Below are 16,090 nucleotides of genomic sequence, written 5' to 3'. Positions count from 1 at the left end.
ACACATTTCAAATATACTTTACACATGACTCACCGATGGCCCCAGCTCCGAAGGTGTCGTCGTTGAACTGATCAATTTCATCTTCCTCTTCTATCAGTCCCTCGTCTTCTTCCTCCAACGTACAGTCTTCATCCAGGGACTGCAAAGACAGCATGAAAGACAGACGAAGGGACAAGGAATGAGGTGAGAGGTAGATGTGAAGAGGGCAGGAAATGGAAACGTGGTAAAGGAGTGGGGAAAATAAAGCGATGGAGGTTAGAGAGAGGGAGGGCAGAAGATGGAGGGAAGAAAAAAAATAATCAAAGCATTAATGGTGAGGGGGAAAGAGAGGGAGAGGGAAAGGGAAAGGGGAATAATGACATGAATAAGATTGTTGAACTACTATTGAAGCAGACATCATTCCCATGTACTGAAGGGTTGGGACTCTGATTAGGGTTCAATTCCAAATTTGGAAGAACCAATAATAACAACAACAATAACTTGTTAAGAAATTTGATTTGAGCAAATCCTCAATCATCTTTGAATGTGCAGAAAGTTACTGATACCAGATTTGACCTCAAGTCTCAAAAGGAAATTCTCAGAAACTCTCATAACTATGTTCTTTTTCTAAACACTATGACCAAATGTCGGGAGAACGAGGCCTTTCTTGCGTCTGCCAGTCATTCATGATACCAAATAGTGCATGGGTCATCAGACAACAGAGACATGATGGTTTAGTAACTTGCCATTTGAGTAATTTTGAGATAAAAGCAAGTTATGTAGACGATCAGTTTACGAAGAAACTGATGAGTTACTGCATTACCACATAGGTGATTAATACTGTATATTAGCTATCTGCCAACTTAGGTCATATTTGTCAGCTTGCATCTGTGTTTCTTAAAATATAAAAGGAAATCTAAAATGTAAATAAACATGGGCATCTAGCAGTGAAATTGCAGTTTGGATCCTGTTCCAAGCGTGTAGGAGAAACTGCGGTGGCCGCGAACCTAGCGAAAACGCAAACGGCCCTATCTAGAGCCTGTGTTTGGTTTGTCCGTTCTGGGCTACTGGTGCAACATGGCGGCCTCCGTGGAAGGGGACCCGCTCCCTCTGTGGATATAAACGGCTTTGTCTAAAAGGTAATGTAAACACAACTATTCTTATTTTCAGGCGAATATACACTAATGAAAACATTTCTGCCAATAGCTCCTCCTAAATGTTACATACTGGACCTTTAAGTAAGTGAACCAAAACATTTAACTTGGCATAGCTAGCATGATAAAATGTCAATAAGCATGAAGCTAATGCAGAGGTCAAAGTGTGCTTAAATTTGTTTTAAAACGCGAAAATTGAATTGAGTGAAAATTCAGTTTGACTTATACACTAGTCCAACTACATCAGTAAATTATAAGTTAACTTATATAGCAGTGACTCTGTAAATACTTTAAAAGAATAGCCAATTAGCCTTACACATCAGTTGACCAAGTCAGCAGTGACCGAGCATGGTTTCTCACTGGGAAAAACATCAAAGCAGATTAACTCGAGACACTGTTAAACATTTAGGTAACGTTAAGTGTACCAGTTAGTAGCTTCCCTCTAAACTACTAACTATAAGTTTAAATAATATGAATAAATAGAATTCAGGACCTCTTCTCCAGGACGCTCTGGCACCCTGTAGGTAGCAGGAGAACCCGTTAGCCACAATGCTAATGCTGACGTTACATCACGCAGGACCAACGTCGATGGGAAACTGCTGCCCTAAAACTAATCAATATGATGACGTTACTGTCTGGACAGAGCTTATAACTATCACACACTGGCCGTTCATAACTGAGATTAATTTATGAAACAATAAGATCATCCTTGTGACCAGGGTAAGGGAGCGCTCACCTCCCCTCCAGCTCATGTCAGCAGGCAAGCGGGCTGCTTCACAGGCCGCCGACCGCGCTGAATTTGGCAGTCGCATAAACAATACACAACATTCACCATATAAATCACGCGCAGTCTGGAATTACAGCCAGCTCTCTTTAAAACAACTGAAATTGTCTCCAGGAAAAGGGTACATGGGTTTCGGGGGTACAATACTCACCTGAAATCGAAACATCTATCTTTAGGCTTTCGGGAAAAGAAGTGCATCGGGAACGAGGCGGCGCGCAAATGACGCAGTCGGGACGTCCACTTGAACGTGCATTACGGAACACGTGACCGAGCACGCATTTGGGCACGGGCGGAGGCGGCGCTGCTGACTATTTCTATCTTCCTTCCTTTCTACTGTTGGAAATAAGGAAGCGCTATGAAATATCAATTACACAGACAACAGCAGAAACGGTAAACAAAACTGGACAACTCCGTTGTGTCTTTGTTTTTGTGTCACGGTGCAATCTGCAGTGAGTATTCTTATCTGCATACCTGCTGGTGTTAAAAGGGTAGCTTTTATCTTTTTTTTCTGTGTTTATATAAGTGTGTGTGTGTCAGCCTTGGCCCCACTATGGTACAGTGGAAGCTCTGGACACTAGAGCACCTGATGAATTCAGGGTTTGGCCGTCCTTTTCCACGACATGGCCTTCAGCTCCTGTTTTGGTTTGCCAACCACTGTGTGATCTGTGAACTCATTAACTATGTGGTCATCATGAAGGTACGATTAGATTAGATGATCACAAATTGAATTGTTTGCCATGTTAATGCTTCTGGTACATATGTTATTTTTCCTATTATTCTTGTTATTAATACATAATTACACTGTTTTGAGGAACCCATAATATTAATGGAGATTATCTGTAGCCTATATTCAGCTGTTCCCGATATGGGGTCACAGCAGGGCTACAATATATTGCAAGACAAACAATGGGTGATGTCACTGCAGTAATATGGATCATTTCCAATTAAATTAATGTGTATAAGAAAGAAGTGAGTACAACTAATATGTGGAGTGACCAGAGTCTTTTGCCACAGCTGGTGTCAGATTGTCATCCAGAGAGAGGTTTCTATGGCTTCCACCTGTTTAGTAATATTGAGGAACTTCTGCCTGTACTGGACAAGCCCAGGAAGCGCAAGAGTAATAGACAGGTTTGTGATATGTTTTGTTTATTTGTTTCTTTTTTCTTTCTTTCATTAATTGCATTCATTGCACTTCAACATTTTTACACATGAAGATCAGTTTAATCCTCTCTAAGAGTACTACACAGTGAAAACAGGTGTATAATGTCATTTGTGCCTCTGGAGGAGCTTTGTCAAGCCTGAGAAAATGACCCTAATGATGTAATCAGGGTTATCTTAGCTTGGTCTTGGAGACTACAAAATTATAACAGAGATCCCGCTAAAGTGGGGGTGTGAAGTTTGAAAGATATGAGGCTTGTTTGAGATGAACTGCGCCTCACCTGGAAAGTGGAGATCAGGCGGCAGCAGCAGGGGGCGGTGACAGAAAGCTGCAGTCAAGTCAGACAGTTTCCAGCAGCCTTCAAAGAATATACAGGAAGTCACAGAAATATTTACATCCTGTTAGATCCATCTGTAGGCTACGTTTGATGATTATGTAGACCACGTCCATATAATTATGGCTGAAGAAATCGCATATATGTGTTCTTGATCGCTGATGAAGTTGAAGCAGAAGAGATCCCCCTACTTTTCCATGAAGATGGACAATAAACAATAGTAATTCACAGTGGTCTTAGTTTTTCATAACTTTTTTTTTGTGTAATGATGCCACTGTTATAATTGAGGAGAGAATCAGAGAAAGACTGGGCAGATTGTAGCCCTTGGAAGTCATATTTATTGAATAATTATAGCCTACATATGTAAAGGCACTGTCATTTAAACATCATACGATCCTAAATTTAAGAAAAGTACAATAGAGGTACTATTGTGTTGCATCATGGAAAGTGTTTCTGGACCCTGACCCACACTAGTGAATACAATTCAGGATATGTCAGCCTCTGCTGCTTCAATTTTTTACCATTCTTTTAAAAATGTGTCCCTCAAAAGTCCAACTTTTTTGAAATGCAATACTAAATAATTGGAGTGACCCTTTAAATGCATTTTTTTTAACCTAAATGCTCTTCCATGTATCACTACTCCCTCGTTATTGTTTTTATCCATCCATCCATGTTCTTCTTGACAGTCCACTAGTTTCCCTTTATTCTCTAGCAGCCATCTCATTCACTCACAGCTGTTAATCTCTCTCTCTTTCCAGGTTGCTTACTTTGAAGTTGGCAACCTGAACACAGAAATCTATCCAGCTTCTGCAAACCTCCCGGCCTATGTGAGGGAAAATTATGGGTTGGATGGTAACCGTGGTAATTACAATATAGACCGCATCATCATCAGTTACCAGGTGAGAACCAGGGTGGTGGAGACGGTGTATGTCACCGAGCATGACAGAGTTTCCTTTGGGAGGTTCAGTCCTGACAGGACTTATGAAATCAGCTCTGAACTGATTCGAGCCCTGCAGAACCCGCAGCTAGATCTCACCACCTTTCTCACCCATACTGGCTACTATGGAGATATACAGGTGGTTGAGGCTAACGACATAGAAGAGATATACTACCCAGAACCTTCAGCCCAGCAAATGTTCAACATAGTGCAGACCTACAGTGGATCTACAGCAAGAACAGAGCAAAGTGATGACTTACGATTCTTCTCAGAAGCCTTCAACCAGCAACCAGATGTCAACATAGAGCCCTTCAGCTATGACCAGCAAGTGCACTACATCATCAACGTAACCTCACACAACAGCGGACTTGTGGCTAACAGTGAAGTGCAACGTAAATACAGTAGGCCTAAAACCAACAAGAGACCGCAAGATTTGAGGCAAAGTTATTGGCCGTCCGGGTGGGAGAAGCCTTATAAAGGTAAAGGTGCATTTCTACAGTGGGTTTATTCATGTGAACAAGGTCTCAATAAGATGGAATTTTGAACCCGAAAAGTGTACAACTGTAATATGTGTGACTAACTAGCTACAGTGATTAAAGGGTGAGTTCACCCAAATTACAATTTTTTTCTGTTACCTCTAGTCCTATCTAGCCATGCAGATAGTTTTGTTTTATTTGCCCAGGTTTTCATACATCTGTCTTTGATATTATCTGCCGTATATTATATTATATTACATATAAATAACTCAACAATGTGTCCTTCCAGTAAAATGCCCTGTTTACTGTGGATAACCACATGGTTGAAATACAAGTCGCTTTGGATAAAAGCATCAGCTAAATTAATGTAATGTAATGGATAATCCACAGAACACGCCGTCACAGGAACTACTTTATGCTATAAAAACTGCTGACATTGTGTTCTGTAGATTATTCAGTAACACGTTTTAATCAACTTGTGGCCACGAGATAAGTGTATATAGAGAGAACCGCTTAAAGGGCTTAACCAGCCCATGCGCAAAGACAGATCTCTCTCTCTCTCTTTCAGCACTAGGGAGGAAAGTTAACACAAGCGGTCCATTAGTAGATTTTTTACAGTCAAAATGTGTACTTGCTTTGATGTGGGGCTCAAAGTAAGCGGAATAAGAATGACAGAAGAGATAACGTTAAATATTACACTTTAAACCCTGGCTGCAGCCTTTTCCATCCGTCATGAAAGCTGTGGAGAGAGATCTGTCTTTGTGCATCGGCTGTTTAAGCCCTCTATGTAGTTCTCTATATATACTCTTATCTAGTGGCCACAAGTTAATTAAAATGTGCGTGTATCTCGTGGACACTTTGCCACTTTGTGGCAATTGCATTTTGTGTCCTAAATATACATATTTTGTTCTATCTGTGATCTTTCTGGGGCTCTTTAGGTAAGGAATGTTGGTGTTGAATTTTTAAATGTCATTTTTCTATGCTGTGATCAACACAAACAAAATTCCATTCACCTCCATCCTATTGGAGGTGAGAAGGTAAAAATTAGATTCATATTTTAGAAGCCATAAACATTAAAGCCAAAATTTGTTATATATGTGGTTTGGTAATTGCTTAACAGTGTGTAGTTGAATAAACCATAATTCATACATACTATATATCCGCTGCCACTTTAACATAAAATTTAAATCAGCACTGCTGTGTCCTATAAAAGACAGTCCAGCTTATTTAATGCAGGAAATAATGACAGATTTCAATGGTGCTTGACCCTTTGTTAATTTCTATCTCTAGGTTTTGATGAAGAAGCCAAGAAAAGGAGTGGAGGTGGTGGCTTCAGCTTCGTCAAAATTCTCCTCAGTGCTGGAGTGCTCTACTTGGCAGCCAAATGTTTCAGCTGGCTGAGGAACTGGTGGAAGGTAGACTTAAATGAAAACTTCGTCAAGATGATACCATGGAGGACTCCGAGTTATCAACATACACACATCATGCTGGATTATGTGTACTAGAATTTTAAGATATAGATTTTTGTAATAATAACATATATTGGAATCCTGATATTCTATACAATGATATACTAAATACATGCCGGAAGTAATTTGTAATGAACCTGAAATGATTTGGAGTGATGAAAGTCCTGCTTGAGGTGGACTGTCAAAATATAATACTGGACTTTTTCATACTATTTTCTATAATGGAAAAAAAATACAATGTAATTTTAATGTAATGACCTTGTAAAGACCTTGACCTCTTAAGCTTAATTTTGAGAACATGAAACAAGTCAACCAAGACTGTCATTAGATTGTGATAATGAATTGTGTTCGCAAACACTGACCGGAGAAATTAAATAAGGACATTCTTTTTAGTCCATTTTTAAACAAAGACGTAATGAAATGATTGTCAAATTACATTGTCAATGACTTTGTTGAGGACTACAAGTACCTGGGAGTACACATGGACAATAAACTGGACTGGGCTAAGAACACTCAAGCCCTCTATAGGAAGGGCCAGAGCCGCCTCTATTTTCTGAGGAGGCTGAGGTCCTTCAACATCTGCCGGACAATGCTGAAGATGTTTTATGAGTCTGTGGTGGCCAGTGCTATCCTGTATGCTGTTGCATGCTGGGGCAGCAGGTTGAGGGTAGCGGACGCTAACAGACTCAACAAACTGATCCGTAAGGCCAGTGACATTGTGGGGGTGGAGCTGGACTCTCTGGCGGTGGTGTCAGAGAGGAGGATGCTGGCCAAACTACATGCCATCTTGGACAGTGTCTCCCACACACTCCATGACGTGCTGGTCAAACAAAGGAGTACCTTCAGCAGAAGACTCATCCCCCCACAATGCACCACAGGAAACTCTTTAACTCTTCCCTCTTAAGTGTCGGGGAAACTGGCACTGATATTACTTCGGGGATCAATAAAGTATTTCTGATTCTGAAATTAATCTAAAATGACAATTAAATTGTGAAGAGTCAAATACTGATATTTCAAATTGATTATATTATTATAAATTGATGATGAAAATTACATTTTCCAAGCAACAAAATAAGCAAACAATATTGCAATATAAAATGACATAATGTGCAGAGAATGTTATCAATATCAATTGAAGGTCTTTTTATCCTTTGCAACCCTTGCACAGAAAATCAAGTAATCAAGCACTCAGTAAGTCTGTTAATAATTAACAAGATTTGACTTTCACGTCTAACACAACATTGTCTACAGGCTGTGGCCATTGCAAATTGCAAGCGTGTGTATGGGTTATCAATCTCGTTTAATACCTAAGGTAGGTTGCATCAACAAGGATTAAAGGATAGGTTCACGGTTTTTGAACTCTGTCTTAAAACAATAGTCAGGTGCCCATATGAACACTGAAACAGGTTTGGCTCGCTATAATTTCATTCTGTTCATACTGGCTATTAAAAGATCCCTTTCTAATGCACTTTCAATGTAACTGATTGGGGGGTAAAATTCACAGTCACAGAAGTTAAAATGAGGCTTCAGCAGTCTGAGATAAAGAGACAAATCAAGTGAATATCTTCTAAAGCTTTTTTTGTACAAAATACAAGAAAGTACAAAAAGCCTCACTTCAGATAAGCTTTGTAATATATTTTTGCATAGAACAAGGACTGTGGATTTTTGTCACCCTTCACTTACACTGGAAGAGCATTAGGAAGGGATCTTTTAATAGCCAGTATGAACAGGAGGAACAATTACAACAAGCAAAATCTGTTTCAATGTCCATATTGACACCTGACTATTGTTTTAAGACAGATTGTGAACCTGTCTAACTATTGAACAGGATTAAATAGCACAACATGGACCTCCAATCAGCCACTTAAATTTAGTGTAGGCTATCTACATACAGTACACTTCGTGACATTGTTTTTAATATAACCTGTTAACATGACAGTTCAGGTGGATTTATTGTCAAATATGTCAGCCATCTGAACTCATCTCACAACCAGTGTTGCATGTCCTACTCTTCATTCTGACGTGGCTTTCTTTGTCTTTTTTTACTTGTGTAGTTTAGTAAAGTAGACATTTTTGGAAAACAAAAGATGCCATCATATTAAACCATTAGTTCAGCTGCCCACAAGTTCTAGACAGGAAATGATGGGATGCCAGAGAAGAGGAGTAATGAGTGTCTATCTGGAGCTACTCTCAGCCTCGATCTTGGAACACTAATATTGTTACTGCCACCACATTACACTGTTGCTTTGACTGTTGTTGGTGGACATCTGCTGGATTGCTTGATAGAACAAAACAGAAGACATTGCATTGCAGAAGAGACCACTGTTTTAGAGCTAAAGCCTCCAGAGGGCAGCAGTGAGTGAGAAATCACTTCCAACATGTTTGTCTTCTTCAGGAGGGGGAAGAGGTTAGAGGGAGCAACACGGTGTGTGTGAAAATAGTGTTAGTTATGACAAATAAAACCACATTCCCCACTATAGTTAACAATATTAATAGATTTTAAAAGCTAATAAAGAGTGCGAAATACAGAGTCTCAAGTCTTTTTTTTTTTGTATAAGTTATAAGCTATTAATTAGAACAACTTTTGGGTTGCCAGGTTGCAAAAAATCCCTATAGATGGTGTTTTCTATTTGGTAATGCATTTAAAAAGTTGGTTAATGAATACACAAGGGTTTCTCACTTTCTAATGAGCCATCAAGTCTGCGGTTATAAATGTTAGTAAGTCATTAAAAGGATTTTTCACCATAGTCCATCAAGTCTGCAGTTGTAAATGTTAAATAATAAAGCAAGTGTCAAGCTGGAGGGATAAATGCCAGCCAAAGGGATTTTTCACAACCTGGTAACCAAAAAGATGTTTTTATTAATGGGTTATAAAGCAGTAGTAGTAACTACTAATTTATTAACCATTAATAAATATAAATACACAAATAACAAATGCACCTTGCTTTATATTACTTATACCACTATATAACAATGCTATATTACTACCACTTATTATTATTGTATTTTTATTTTATTTTTATTTATTATTATTTTTTATGCTTTAGAGGTGCACAACACCATTGGGAGGCCTCTGGTCCTGACGGAATCCCTGCTGAAGCTCTCAGCCATATTCATGCCCTACTCCTCAAAATCAAGGTTCATTTATTTATCATTATCTTACAACACAGCGTTGTACAACAAAATGCAAGCTGCATGCAACAAACTTAAAACTGTTCACCTGCTCACCCTTAGCTCCACTGATGTAGACAGGGGTGTATATCTCCATCTCCATTTTTTCTAAAATCCACGATCAGCTCCTTGGTTCTGTTGATGTTGAGCAGTAGGTTGTTCTCTTGCACCAATCTGCAAGATTGTTGATTTCCTCCCAATATGAATTCTCATTGTTGTTTGTAATCCAGCCGATGATGGTAGTGTCATCTGCAAACTTCACAACAGAGTTCTCTCCATGTCAGGGATTGCACTTGTGTGTGTACAGCGTGAAGAGGAGGGGGCTGAGCACACAGCCCTGGGGGGTCAGGTGTTGAGCACTAGAGTGGAGGAGGTGTGACCGCCAATCCGAACTGTCTGTGGTCTGTTTGTGAGGAAGTCCAATATCCAGTTACATCAGTTGCTTCAGGGCAAGAAGCAAGACAAGCACTACATCCATCATGGAGCTGCAGTACGCAGACGACAACGCCTTGTTGTCCCTCTCTTAAGGGGACTTGCAACTGATCCTATATGCCTTTGCTAAGACATACAAACACCTAGGTCTGGCCCTAAACATCAAAAAGACCCAGGTCCTCCATCAGCCACCACCCAAGATGAACACTCCTGCCTCGCCCCCCACCATCTCTGTTGATGACACCAGTCTCAAAAATGTGGACCAATTCCCATATCATATTATGGGAGCCTACTCTCCTCAAAAGCCAACATCAATGAGGAAATTCACGACTGTCTCGGGTGTGCCAGCAGGGCTTTCGCATGGCTGAGAAAAAGGGTTTTTGAGACCTACGACCAAAACCAAAATTCTGGCCTACAAGGCGATAGTGCTGCCCACCCTACTGTATGGTTCAGAAACATGGATGACATACAGCAGGCTAAGTTCAGTTTGTCCATGAGGAGGCCAATCTACCCACCATCACTGCCACTACAGCACAACACCAGAAATGAGATTTTGAATGAGAAAGACGTGATCCGCCTGCCAAAGCATATTCTCTACTCCCAGCTTCAGACAGGTCGCTGTGTCCCAGGTAGTCAAAAGAAAAGATATAAAAGACAACATCAAGGTAAACATCAAAAACTGCCACACTGACCTCAACACCTGGGAGCACGTGGCATCCAACAAGGTGACCTGGAGAAAGCTAGTCCGTGAGGGTGCTGTGCTCTACAACAATATCCTCCACCATGCTGTGGAAGCCAAGTGCAGCCTCCAAATGTAGAAAACATCAACAAAAAAGGCCCAAACCACACCAACAACCTCTACCTCACACCTGTGCCCACACTGCCCCAAAATATGCGGGTCTAGGATTGGCCTCCTGGCCCACCTGAAGACCCACAAGGATCCAGTTGGAGGACAGTTATACTTGTCTATGAGTGACCACCAATGAGTATACTGCTCATACATTATTATATATATAAAACTGTATATACTTATGCATGTATGTATATTATACTAACTACTCATACCTATAGTAGAATTAATATACACATCATGGCTGCTGGAGTTTCTCAATTTCTTTTTCACAAATATTTGCACAATTCTATTATACACTAAGGTATTATAATGTATATATTATATGTAGCTTTTTAATGTCACCCCTCTGATTTCCTTAATTTCTTATTTTTATTTATTGCATTATTCAAATAGTTATCTGTTTTCCTTATTTCTTTGTCTCTTGTGCTGCTGTAACATGTGAGGACAGTGAGGAAGAAAGGCATGAGCAAGTTCAGAGGGAAAGACCTGAGAAATGTATTGTCATAATAAGGTTTAACAAAAAGGCTCAAGAAAACATGAAGAAAGTCAACCCATTAGTGCTAACAACAACTCTAGCTAAGTAAGATAGGGGAGATACTATATGCGAAGGTCCTTAATGATGGTAATCTATGGGTGAGAGGTGCGAATGAAGAACAACTTAAGAAAGCACTCAAATTAAAAGAGATAGGAAAAGATAAGGTGACAAGCTCAGGGAGGGTGGGAGCATGAAATGTGGGTGGATGTAAAGGAGTAATCACAAGGGTGCCAATGAGTGTAAGTATGGAGGAACTAAAGAGCAGTTTCAAAGGGGAAAGGAAAAATAGTGACTACACAAAGTGAAAACAACAAAAGGAGTGAAAAAGGATAGTGAAACAGTATTGCTTGAATTTCAAGAAGAGAGTGTGCCAAACACTGGGTTTTATGAGTTACCCGGAGTGTATGTGCCAGAGCCACATCATTTGAGGTGCTTTAACTGTCAAAGGTTTGGACACAGCCAAAAACTGTAAAGAGAAGAGGAGATGTGCTAGATGTGGGGGCCACCAAGAGTATGGAAAGTGTGAAACAAGGGTGCAACTAAAATGCTGGAACTGTGGAGGAGCGCATGTAGCTTATGGTAGGTGTGAGGTGATGAGACGGGAGAATAAAATCCAAAAAGTAAGAGTGGAAAGAAGGATCACTTATGCAGAAGCTGTAAGAGTGTCAGAGAACAGAACAATGCTACTAATGAACAAGGAGCAATGGGGGTACAAGAGCTACAACAAAGAACAAATAACAGGATTTACAGTATGTGGACAAAAGGGCTTTAGTAACATTCATTGCAGGAGTGATTAACAGTATGGCTAAAGTAAAATCTAAAAATGATCAAATTCAGCTGGTTGTCAAAGCAGCAGTAAATCATTTAGGACTGACATTGGAAGAGGTGAGGGAGAACCTCATGAATCAGTCAAGCCAGGAAGCACCATGGGTTGGTTAATACTAATTATGTTTGTTTGTGAGGTAATTAAGTAGGGCTAGCTCATCTAGGTTTTTTGCAGTAAACAGGATGGTGTATCGGTCAGGACACAGGAATGAAGATGAGGAGACGTAATTTCTTCTCTGAACTGTATTGTGTTCCAACAGTATTTATTATTGCAGGTCACACTCAATGTTGTCATCAGTCTGAAATAACAAATATATCACTATTATGCACTGGCATCTTGACAGCAACAGGACATAAACTACTGTGAAGCATGAATAAAGAAATATATACTGTATATACTGTCTATATATACTGTATATAGTAAAAAATTAAACCACTAAGACTAATTTCAAACATAAATATATCAATAAGCACTACAATGATGCAATGATAACAGAAACCGTAACCTCAAGTTACATACAAATGAGAATATTACTCTTCAGAGAAATAAACAAACTTCACATGCTGCATTCATCATTGACCACATGGAGCTGTTACTAACTTAGCTCTTCACAACAGCATGAACAGTACTAAACTTGAACATATCATGGATTGCAATAACTAGCTTAATACTTCCTCCAGTCAACTACAGCATATACTTATGAGATATAAACATAACGAAGCAACAGGCGCTTACTTTCCTATAATGTGGTGCACGCTAAACTTGAGCACTCACTCTTTCTGCACACTCTGGCAAAACACACTAGCGAGGTACATCATCTCCAATAGATGAGAGCAGGCATACGTCATTTTCCTGTCTTCAGAACGACCACGACCCTTTTTGGGTGAAAACAAGCGCTATAAAAATGCCAGCGCCAAATTGAAAAAACTAGTGGCACCATGCCTAAAACCTGCTGCTTCGCATTTTGCACATCAGACAAAAAAACAACAACCCAGTTTACAATTTCTTTTTTCCCCCTAAAGAGCGTAAAAGAAGAGCTCAGGCCATCCACAGAGAAGATGAAACTGGTAAACTGTAAGACCCGGCCATTCAATGGTGTACCTCTGTGGCAAACACTTCATCACAGGTTAGTTAATGATGTTACTGAGTAAATGGCATTGTGTGCCGGTTGTGCCTGTAAATTGAAGCGAATCAGAAAAGAGTCTTAGTGATGGTGTGAAAAAATATGGCCCTACCATAAAACTCATGCTTTTAGAATGGAGTTTGGTTCAACAGTCTGTCCACTCAGTAACTTCACATTGGGCAGACTACCAATAGCAAAAAATAAACTTAACAACATAAAAAGTGACAGATGTCAGAAACACATTACCTGGAGATCCAATACGGTATGTCAGGTTGGTCCACTTGGTTTGTTTCACTGAAAGGACACTCATCAACCCCTATCTCTTTATTTTTGTCTATATAACAACGTCGATCATTGATCTGCAATGACATAATTGCTTGCCTGACTGGCCATAGGATTTGGGCTCCTAATAGCTAAAAAGCAATATAGTATTCTTATTTTATGCTATTAAATTGGCCTTGAGAATATGCATTTACTGCCAGTCAAATTAGAGGGGCTGCTTTCACCCAAAAGGGGACAGGGGCTTGATGCAGGGTCAAAGTACCACGATGCGCTGTTCGCTCATCCATACCTAGAGAGTGTGAGTTTTTTAAAAGTTATAAGCACCCAGCAATGTCAGAGACTTTTATACAATGGTAATTCTCTTACAATGGAATGCCAGGAGCATACTGGCCAATGGCCAGCAATTGAAGCATTTCATTAAAGAAATGGCTGTAAAACCGGATGTAGTATGTGCTCTGGAAACCTGGTTAAAACCGACTTTAGATTTTGTGGTGCATAAATATACAGTGATAAGTAAAGATAGAAATCGTGGGGGAGGAGGTTGTGTTACATTCAACCACCAAGATATTCCATATAGGGTACTGGAAAAGGGAATTGATCAGGAATGCATAGTGGTGGAAGTGTGGGAAAGAGGGGAGGAGATGGTTAAAATTAACTACTACAATCCATGCAAAAGGTACACACAAAGTAATATGGTGTGCAGATTTTAATGGTGGTGGTGGGGTGTGGTTCGCATACAGACTCAAATGGAAAGGTAATTGAGGATTTGATGGATGACAGGGATTTGGTCTGTATGAATGATGGTAGAGTAACAAGGGTAAACATAACAGGTACTGAATCAGCATTTGATGTAACATTAGTGGCTAATCCCTTAGCTGGAGTTAATAATTGGTAAGTTTGGACAGCTACAACAGTAGTTAGCGATCACTACCCAGTCTCATGCCCGGTGGGAGAAAGAGTGGAAGTGAGACCAAGTGGTGGAATCCCAAAAGTGGGCCTTTTGGGAAAAGCAGATTGGGATAAATTCCAGAAGTTAAGTGAGGAAACAATGACAAGGATTGACATCTCTGGTGATATTGAAGAAATAAACAGCCAAGTACCTCAGCAATTATTATGACAGCAGATGGCTCTAGGAACAAAGGCCAGGACCATTGGCAAGAAGGCACTGACAAACTGACAAAGAGACAAGCGAAGCACACAGACTAAATACATTCAGGTGAGGAAAGATAACAAGACACAGGTGAAACTAATCAGGGCAGGGCCAACCATATAAACTGGCGGGAAAAAGCGAACAAAGACAGGAAGTAAAACTACAAGACACATGAGGGAAGGAGAGTCTTACAAAATAAAATGAAATAACACACATAAACCCTCAAACCAGGACAGTCAGGCTGTAAGAAACGGGAACAGAGCATTCAGAAAAGGTTAAACAACCCATGACATGCGACATTTGGTTCAGTATAAGAAGGCACAGCCAGTGGTGAGAAGAACAGTGCGCCAAGTGAAGTTGCACAAATTTGGAGAAATTTGTGCAACAAAATAGGAAGTACAACACCTGTGGGAGATGTATGGGGAATGATAAAGAGGATGGGAGGAGACAGAAGGGAATGGAAACATCCAGTTAATGACATCTGAGGAGGAAACGGCAGTCTCCAATAGGGATAAGGCAGAGATCATGGCCAAGTCATTTGCAAAGATACATAGTTCGGAAAATGTATCAGGAGAAGGAAGAGGAAGGGAAAGAACAATGATTCAGCACCCAGGTGTGTTAGACAGGAGGGAAGAAACAGATGATATAATTGATGAACCATTTTATTTGGCAGAGATGGTGAGACTAATCAATTAAGACCAACCTCTCCAGGGGAAGATCAGGTATGCTATGTTATGCTAAAGCATCTAGGGGAAGGAGCGCTCTCGAATTTGCTGCAACTTTAGAACAGAGTGTGGGAGGAGGGAAAATTACCAAGTGCATGGAAGGAAGAAGCAGTGATTCTGATAAGCAAACCTGGCAAGAATCCATCTAAACCCAGTAGTTATAGGCCAGTAGCACTAATATCAAATATATGCAAGATAATAGAAAGGATGATAACAGAAAGGTTATCATGAGCTTGAGAAGAGAGGAATGCTGGCAAGTTATCAGAGTGGTTTTAGGAAAGGAAGGAATACCATGGACTCAGTGATAAGGCTAAAGACTGAAATAAGAAAGGCCCAGGCAAATAAAGTCAGTAATTGCAGTGTTTTTTGACATAGAAAAAGCCTATGGCATGATGTGGAAGGAAGGCTTGTTAATTAAGCTGCACAAGATGGGTGTTGGTGGGAGAGTTTTTAACTGGATAAAGAATTTTCCCTTTGGAAGAAAAATCAAGGTACGGATTGGGTCAGTCAAAGCAGTACACAGAAATGGTACACCTGAAGGCAGTGTGATAAATAACTTTTTATCATTATGATCAACAACGTCTTCTCAAAAGGTACCTGTAGATATAGAAGGTCACTGTTTGTGGATGATAGGGCCTTGTGGAAAAGAGAAAGGAACATGGAGCATGCAATCAGGAAAGTGCAAGGAGCGATTGACGAGG

General features: G+C 40.1%; 2 protein-coding genes across 7 annotated transcripts in view; one reads left to right on the top strand and one right to left on the bottom strand.

The window, feature by feature from the left end:
* Positions 1-2,207, bottom strand: part of patl1 (PAT1 homolog 1, processing body mRNA decay factor) — a 30,834-nt gene extending 28,627 nt beyond the window's left edge. For all 5 annotated transcript variants that reach the window (XM_044189688.1, XM_044189690.1, XM_044189691.1 and 2 more), the window contains exons 1-2: positions 2,069-2,207; positions 34-139 (exon numbers count right to left, since the gene is read on the bottom strand). In XM_044189688.1, the coding sequence (XP_044045623.1) occupies positions 34-139; positions 2,069-2,083 (121 nt within the window). In that variant the 5' untranslated portion in view covers positions 2,084-2,207. The remainder of the gene's footprint in view (positions 1-33; positions 140-2,068) is intronic.
* On the top strand, positions 2,204-8,820 carry LOC122873246. Of its 2 annotated transcripts, XM_044189693.1 has the most exons (5): positions 2,204-2,307; positions 2,441-2,614; positions 2,932-3,045; positions 4,169-4,826; positions 6,114-8,820. In XM_044189693.1, exons 2-5 carry the CDS (start codon positions 2,468-2,470, stop codon positions 6,326-6,328), a joined length of 1,134 nt encoding a protein of 377 aa, XP_044045628.1. In that variant the 5' UTR covers positions 2,204-2,307; positions 2,441-2,467; the 3' UTR covers positions 6,329-8,820. The 2 variants fall into 2 exon arrangements, with proteins under 2 accessions (XP_044045628.1, XP_044045629.1); XM_044189694.1 differs by having other exon boundaries at positions 2,261-2,614.
* The last annotated feature ends 7,270 nt before the right edge of the window (positions 8,821-16,090 follow it).

Source organism: Siniperca chuatsi, linkage group LG3 (assembly GCF_020085105.1).
Source record: "Siniperca chuatsi isolate FFG_IHB_CAS linkage group LG3, ASM2008510v1, whole genome shotgun sequence".
Taxonomy (NCBI): Eukaryota; Metazoa; Chordata; class Actinopteri; order Centrarchiformes; family Sinipercidae; genus Siniperca; species Siniperca chuatsi.
This window is presented reverse-complemented; position numbering and strand designations above follow the sequence as displayed.